Source organism: Falco punctatus, assembly GCF_963210335.1.
Source record: "Falco punctatus genome assembly, contig: scaffold_49, whole genome shotgun sequence".
Taxonomy (NCBI): domain Eukaryota; kingdom Metazoa; phylum Chordata; class Aves; order Falconiformes; family Falconidae; genus Falco; species Falco punctatus.
Window position 1 is genome coordinate 486631 of NW_027660175.1, and position 7722 is coordinate 494352.

Consider the following 7722-nt stretch of genomic DNA (forward strand, 5'->3'; position numbering starts at 1 on the left):
GCCTTTTAGCCCCAGGGTATTAGTGGCCTTGGTGTGTCACCTTGTATCTTAAGTAAAAGCCATTCTGACTTTCCCAAGCTTTTTATACAGAAAGCAGCAACTTCTGTCTTTTCTTTGTAGCTGTAACTAGCTCTGCTGGCTCTTCTCCCACATTCCTGGTATAGATAAATTCACTCACAGCTGTTTAAGCCAGTCCTTCCTCCACCAGCCTTTATGCTTTTTCCCAGTGCTAAGTAAGAAACAGAATTTCCTCGAGGTCTCTTTTGTCTACCGACGACATCACAGCCTGCGGTACCTCAACCTGGCTCTTTACAGGGTCCTCAGCTACCTTCCACATGGGTTGTAGTTCTTTCCCCTTGTTGCTAATAATTCCCTTGTCTGCTGACTATAGTCCCTCTGCAATCAGGGATGTCATCTTCCAAGAGGCCTCAAAAGAGCTGGTTTTGTTTGGGAAATAGAACCTTAAAGCTAAGTAATCCCAGACGGATGTAACCAGAAATAGCTGTGGTGTAGCAATAAACTGAACTTTGACCAAATGAAGGATTTACAAGCTTTTCTTCCTGATGACTCTTTTTTGATGGCACAGTGGCTGCATATGAAGTCACGGTATGAGACCTAACCATCACAGAGCTCACTGGTGATGGTACTTCGCTTAGAGCGTTGCATGGAGATAGGAATCATTTTCTCTCACAGTAAGATGTAGTTATTCCTGGACTGAAGCACAGCAAGGACACAATTTAGGAAAGAGAAGCCTTTACCTAGTAAGATTTTACTAACCATGAAGGAAATGAAGTCTAAAAATGAGCTAAAACAAAGCATTGATTTCTGTGGAAAATGAAAAGCAACTTTTCCTTTTTTGTTTGGGCTGCTGCAGATCACAGGTGCACATGGAATAGAGCCACACGATGCACAGGTCAGAAGGGGCACATGGAGGTCAGCTCATCGCCAGGTTCAGGTAGATCAGGTTGCTCAGTGCCTTGTTCCTGTCAAATTTTGATTGCCTCTAAGGATGGAGATCCCACATCCTCTCTGGGCCCCTGTCCCAGTGTCTGAATACCTCCATGGTGAACTAATTTTTCCTCACATCTAACCAGAATTTCCCTTCTTGCAATTTGCGTCCATTGCCTTTTGTTCTTGGTCCATTTTTCCTACACTCTCCACTAGGTAGATGCAGACAGCAGTAAGACCCCACCGTTTGCCTTCTCTCCTCCAGGCTGAACAAGCCCAGGTCTCTCTGTCTCTCCTGGTACACCACATGGCTCCAGCCCCCCAGCAGCCTGGTGGCCCTGACCACCGAGGGTGGGCAGCCTCACTCCAGCCCTTCCTCTGCCAGCAAGGCCAGCACTGGACATGGCACTCCAGATGTGGCCCCACAAGTGCTGAAGAGAGCGAAGGATCACCTTGCCCAGCCTGCTGGCTAACACGCTTGCTATCTAGCCCTGTACGCACCGGCCTTTGCTGCACCTTGTTGACTCAGGCTCAGCTGAGGACCTCAGGCCAGGCTCTGCAGAGCTGCTTTCTATGCATCTGGCGTCCAGCCTGTGCTGATGCACGGAGCTGTTCCCTCCCCGTGCAGGACCTGGCATTTGTCTCTTGCTGAACTTGATTTGCAAGCGCACGTTTAGGCAATAGGTGGCACTGATGGTTGATGTAGCTTGCATTGTCACCAGGAGAGTGTCGCTGCGGAAGAGAAAGCCAGCAGAGGAGACACCTGGGTTGTTTCGCTGGGAGCTGTGGCTAGGCGAGGAGGAGCGGACATGTGGCAGGAGATGCTTCCAAACGCCTGGTGAGATCTCTTTGGCACAGGGAGGAGGGACTCTAAACAGGGGTCCCCAGGGTTGGGGCAGGAGAAAGGCCCGGTGGGGTCCACCAGGCCATCGGTGGGTGGGAGCATGCAGCTGAGCTTTCCTGAGCATGGGTAGGGAGGAGGTTTTATAAGACTGAGCCTTGTTCTGTGCCACTCAGAGAGCTGTTTCTGGGACATGCTTGCTTTGTTAGCAGTGCCGAGTTTGTGCTGTTGCCGTGATAACTGGTTTTGTGCCTCTGACTCACTAAACTCCAGGATGTAAGTGCAGGGGGTTGTTATTACTTGTTGCATAAGCTACTCAGCCTCCAGGGAGGTGGAGGCTGACACTGTTTGCTCTTAGGAGCTCTTGGTCTTCTTTGTCTGGGAGAGGTTTCAGGAGATACTTCCTTAAAAATCACATAGACTGTCTCAGAGATCAATTACCCAATTGCCTTCACTACTGCTGGGGTGTCCAGTACAGGCACTGTGTTCTGCATCACAGGTAGCAGTGGGAAAGGGTACCAGGCAACAGGAAACACCCAGTGGACTTGGTTTTTCATGGAGTTTCCTGTCCTTTTTAATTTTTTTTTTGTCTCAAGGCATCGTAATTATGACACCAAACAGCTCCCTCATCTAGCTGCAGAGTAACAAGACTTTCTCTGTTGCTTCTAACTTTTTGGTAGATTTTAGATTCTGCTTTTCTTGCAAGAGAATCTACCAGGCTAAAAGAGAACCAACGAGGATGTTTCCTTTTTCTTGCGGGCAGATGAGACCTAAAAGCTTGGTATCCAGTCAGGAGTAGCTGGAAGTAGCAAAGGTACAGCAGCTCACTGAACCTGAACAGGGAAGGGTCCCACAAGCTGCTCCTCATGCCAGCCCTGGGCAGGATGAGTACCACGTGGCTGGCAGCAGAGTAACCCTTGAGCTTGGAAGTCCCCTGCCAAGGCTGGGCACCTATCGCTACACAGCTGCCAAAATAAACTATTTACTTGGCTGAAGTAACACAGCCCTCTGTAGGATGAAACACCGCAAGGACACCTACCCAGTTGTTCAGTGCCTTTTATCTAAATTGTGCTGAAGGCGGGAATATTATGGTGACAAACTATCTAGCTAAAACACAGCCCAGAAACACTGTCTCTGTTGCCAGCCAGCTGAACAGCTTGTGATCCCATGGCTGCGCGGTAAATGGTGCTGGCAGGGGATGTTCCTTACACCATCCCCAAGGGATGGTACCATTCAGACAACACTATCAGACCAAGAATCTTTCCCACCCCACCCCCACCCCCATTTTCTAGGGATGGCACCTTGTCCCGGATCAGGTAAGTGAAATAGCTGCTCTGTGCTGAGGAGTTCACTTTTTATTAGCACCTGGGCTGGGGCACAGCATAGTCCCTTCCATACCCTGTATGACAAAAAATCTTCATTCACAGTCTTCTTTGAGCCCCCTGCAATAGCCCCAGACAGCTCTGCTAATCCCCAAGGGAAGCTGGAGAGCTTGAGGCACAGGTCAGGGGGATGGGAAGGGACACTACATTTAGGACTGATTGCTGAAGGGTTTGAACGGTTTTAAAACATTGCTGTCTGTCTGTTAAATCCAGCTCTGGCGCCTTAGCTCCCACACCTCAAGAAAGTCTGAAACTTTGCTGTCTAGGTAAGAAAAAGAGGCACCAGACAGACAAGTTGAGACCTTTACCTATGGACAGCTATGGTGGAGGGCTAGCGTTGCCCTAAAAGATGACTGAATCTGTAGGGGAGCTATGTATGTAGCACAGTCAAGGGGCATGTCTAGCACATCCAGCTGTCTCCAGCAGCTGAAAACTCTTGTCTCTGCTCCTCAGCCCACTCTGTGCAGTTTTTATTCCTGAAGCTGTCCAGGTGCTACTATCCCATTCACTTCAGTACCTGCCTTAAAACAGATAGATCCAGATCCTACTGATCCTTGTCTCCCAGGGCACACCTGGTACATAAGGAGAGGGACAGAGAAGCCTTGTGATTAACAAGTCCTGATCAGCAAAGGCTTAAGGTCCCTAAGAAACACTGGTAGATGTAACCCTGCCACAAATCCTGCCTGCGATCTTCAAAAATAACAGAAACACCCAGCCCCTGCTGACTGCATGGGGTTTGTTACTCACGTCCAACCAATGTGACTACAAGCCTCAGCATAGTCCCTTTACCCTTGACACTTCTGTTGGGCGCAAACAATTTTATGCCTCCCCAGGTCATTTGAATGTTCTCAGAGGAATGCAGTCCTGGTCCCTGTGGCCGCTCTGGGCATTGGAGGGATGCTGGTTTACTGGCTGAGGTCTAGACACAAGATCAAGACTATTGAAATGGGCAATGGATGGTGGGGCTCAGATGAAAGACCTCTAAAAGGGAAAGAAGATGAAAGTATCTGTCCCTTCAAGACTGAAACATCTGACAAAGAAATTGAGGTGCCCGTGCCTGGGAGGTAAGGAGGGGCAGAAAGCTGCGAGGTGGAGCCAGTTCATCACCCACCTTACTGCTTTGAGGTGATGCCTTGGGGGCAATAGCCAGCGCAGGTCCGTTAGATGATGCTCTGGCTCACTGCCCTTTATGAATGGGATTTGAGCTCAGATTCACTGCAATGTCTTTACGCTTTCTGAGACCACAGACTCTCAATGCAACCTGGGGCTGCTCCTGCAGAAAGGCCATGCTTTGAGCAGCAGAATTTGACAGCAGGTCTGCAGTGGTGGAATGGGGTGGGAGGGCACCGGGATAGCAAAGGCACCAGTAGGGCAGGACTGAGGGGCTTCCGCAGAGGACAGGGTTGGAAGGGTGAAGAAGGATGGGGTCCTTCCTTCTGTCCCTACAAGCCTGTCACTAATTATCTGGCCAACTAGCAGTCGGTAGCACAGGCTGAGCTGCTTATTCTTCTCTCAGCTGGCAGTGCTGGCAAGTTCCTAGTGCCCAAAACCCTAAAGCGAGTTAGCAGTAAGGCAAGCGTAGAACCCACTACTCCTGGGTGCCCTAGGGGAACTGCTAACCTGTAGAAAAATATATTCTCCATATAAATGATTCAGGAAGTTATACAGAGTATGGCACTGCTTCAGGAGGGCTTGTGGTGTCCCAGAGAGAGACACAGAAGCCGGTGGAGCCAGGAGAGCCTGTTCATGCCTGCCTTAGCATAGGGCACATGCAGGCATCTGGCCAGCCTTGCAAGAGCTCCTGTCCGCAGGACCTGCATCGCCGCCTGGAGCAGGCCCGCTACACACCGCAGCTGGAAGGGGCTGCCTTCCGCTACGGCTTCACCTCCAGCTACCTGCAGAAGGTGGTGGCCTACTGGAGGAACCCGTTTGACCGACGCAAGCAAGTGGAAATCCTGAACAAATATCCCCATTTCCGAACCACCATTGAAGGTGAGGGGGTCTCTGTGGCTTGAGCAGGTCTCACTCTGAAATGCACAGAGAGAATGGGGGGCTTTAAGAGGTTACTCTATTAAGACAACAGTGTGCATAACAGCTTAATGAAGGATCAGTAGTGGAGGCTATGTTATTAGTAACCCTCTATAGATTAAGATCATTGCACAGTGGTGATAAGATTAGATCTGCTTGAAGATGGGCTTCATCTGGCTCTGAACCTGCACTAAATAACAACGAGGTTTTCTTCTGCTATTGCCTTGAAGCCACCTTTGAAAACTGTAAAATTTACCCAGGCCCTGAGGTTGGAATATCCACCACCACCACCCAGTTTAGCCAGGTGAGGTTAGCCAGACTTTAGATAAGTGATCTGCAGGTTAAACTTATATCCTGCGCTTACTTTTTCCATGTTTCTCTTTTTATCACCCACACATTTTGTAATTTAGTCATGTTTTTGCACGTGTCTTAGTTGCATTATGCTATTCATTGAAGTGCAGCTGTACTTATATACTGTAAGACCAATTTCTCAGGAGGTGGATGCTCAGTCTCCTGTGACCCCAGTAACTGGGACTGGGATCAATACCTCTGTCTGTAAGTAAAAGATGAGACACAGGTAAAATACCAGGCATGTCCTTTCAGCTAGGCATCTTCTTGCCATGGGTTGATTGTGTACCTTCTGCTGTGAATGCTAATCACAGTTTTGCCACCCTCCTTCTTCAGAGTTTGGAACAGAAACTGTGATGGAACTAAGGCTTTAATTTATCTGTCTGGATGTGTGGCAGGGATTGATATCCATTTTATCCACGTGAAGCCCTCCTATGTCCCTCACAGTTGAGCTGCTCAACCTCTGCTGATGGTCCACGGCTGGCCTGGCTCCTTCTACGAGTTCTACAAGACCATCGCTCTACTCACAGAGCCAGCTGAGCATGGCCTGAATGAGGGTGACATGGTGTTTGAGGTCATCTGCCCATCCATCCCAGGATATGGCTTCTCTGAGGCACCACACCAGAAAGGTGAGCGATGAAAAGGCGCTGTTGGAATTGCCAGGTTCTTGGAGCCTCAGTCATCCCTGGCCCTCACCAGGGAATGCAGTTTGTGAATGCAGATGCTTGGCTCTGCACTAACACCCATGTGGCTGAGGCTCTGGGGCTGGCTGTGGAGATCTGGAAGGTAATGGTAGCTGGAAACCAGGTCTGCTTTCCACTTTATCCACTTTCCACTGAATTTCCATCTTGTGTTCACTGTATTGCCAAGGAGCAAGGCAGAGCAGCATAGCACACTGTGCCTTTACACAGCAGCATACTCATGTGCCTCTGTCAGACCATGATCTTTGGCCAGGGGATGATACACCAAGACAAACAGGTTTCCTCTGTTTCTCTTTACCTACAGGCTTTGACAGCAAAGCAACTGCTCGGAAATTTCATAAGCTGATGAATAGATTGGGCTCCAAAGAATACTACCTACAGGGAGAAGACTGGGGATCTCTTATTACCACAAACATGGCCCAGATGCTGCCACAGTGAGTAGCAAAGGGAATCAGTGCAGAGAAGGTTTCTCCAGTTCTTACCCTACCTTCTGGCTCCACGGTCCGGGTCCTGCCTTCTGTTTGCCCTGCCTCTCATCGCCTTCTGCTTTGTTTTCTCCAGGGGTATCCCCACCCCTGTGCATTCAGTCATATTCACGTGCTTTGCATTGACAGTGGTATTTGCATTCTCACGCTTTCTAAATTTCATAGAATCATAGAAGCATTTAGGTTGGAAAAGACCTTGAAGATCATTGAGTCCAACCATAAACCTAACACTGCTAAACCAGGTCCCTAAGTGCCACATCTACACACCTTTTAAATACCTCAACCACCTCCCTGGGCAGCCTGTTCCAATGCTTGACAAACCTTTTAGTGAAGAAATTTTTCCTAATATCCCATCTGAACCTCCCCTGGCACGACTTGAGGCCATTTCCTCTCATCCTCTCACTTGTTACCTGGGAAAAAGTGACCAACACCCACCTTGTTACAACCTCCTTTCCTGTAGTTTTAGAGAGCAAGAAGGTCTCCCCCAAGCCCCCTTTCCTCCAGACTAAACAAGCCCAGTTGCCTCAGCTGTTTCTCATAGGACTTGTTCTCTAGACCCTTCACCAGCTCCGTTGCTCTTCTTTGGACACATCTTTCTTGTAGTGAGAGGCCCAAAACCGAACACAGTATTCGAGGTGCAGCCACACCAGTGCTGGGTACAGCATCACTGCCCTTGTCCTGCTGGCCACGCAATTTCTGACACAAGCCAGGATGCTGTTGGCCTCCCTTATCTAGGGAAGAGTTGTACAGAGAAAAATGGAGTGCTGTTTGGCTTCTCTTTCACTAGGCATGGAAGTAAGCTCTGCTGCATTTTGATTTGAGACCTCAAGGATCATCATTCTAAATCAGGAAGGAGATAAATTTAAAATTGGCAGGGAGAAAAGGAAGGAGCTCAGCCTTTCAGCAGCTGATCAGTACCACGAAGTATAGGACTTTCCTGGATGGAGATGGCACCAGCTGTACCATTTTTAACTCTCCCAAATTTTTTT

At 49.0% G+C, this 7722-nt stretch overlaps 1 protein-coding gene across 1 annotated transcript; it reads left to right on the forward strand.

Annotated features, from left to right (window-relative positions):
* The first annotated feature begins 2156 nt into the window (after window positions 1–2156).
* LOC308057702 (epoxide hydrolase 1-like) lies at window positions 2157–5645 on the forward strand. The gene is made up of 3 exons (XM_080411759.1): window positions 2157–3105; window positions 4005–4218; window positions 4983–5645. The coding sequence occupies exons 1-3, from the start codon at window positions 2972–2974 to the stop codon at window positions 5184–5186; spliced, it is 552 nt and encodes a 183-aa protein (XP_080267885.1). The 5' UTR covers window positions 2157–2971; the 3' UTR covers window positions 5187–5645.
* The last annotated feature ends 2077 nt before the right edge of the window (window positions 5646–7722 follow it).

Bases quoted from the DNA above. Each gene is read 5' to 3' on its own strand.
- LOC308057702 (XM_080411759.1), top strand. From the start codon at position 2,972: ATGGTGCTGGCAGGGGATGTTCCTTACACCATCCCCAAGGGATGGTAC. The intron at 3,106-4,004 runs GTAAGTGAAATA...ATGCCTCCCCAG, and splicing joins GGCACCTTGTCCCGGATCAG to GTCATTTGAATGTTCTCAGA. The intron at 4,219-4,982 runs GTGCCCGTGCCT...TCCTGTCCGCAG, and splicing joins CATCTGACAAAGAAATTGAG to GACCTGCATCGCCGCCTGGA.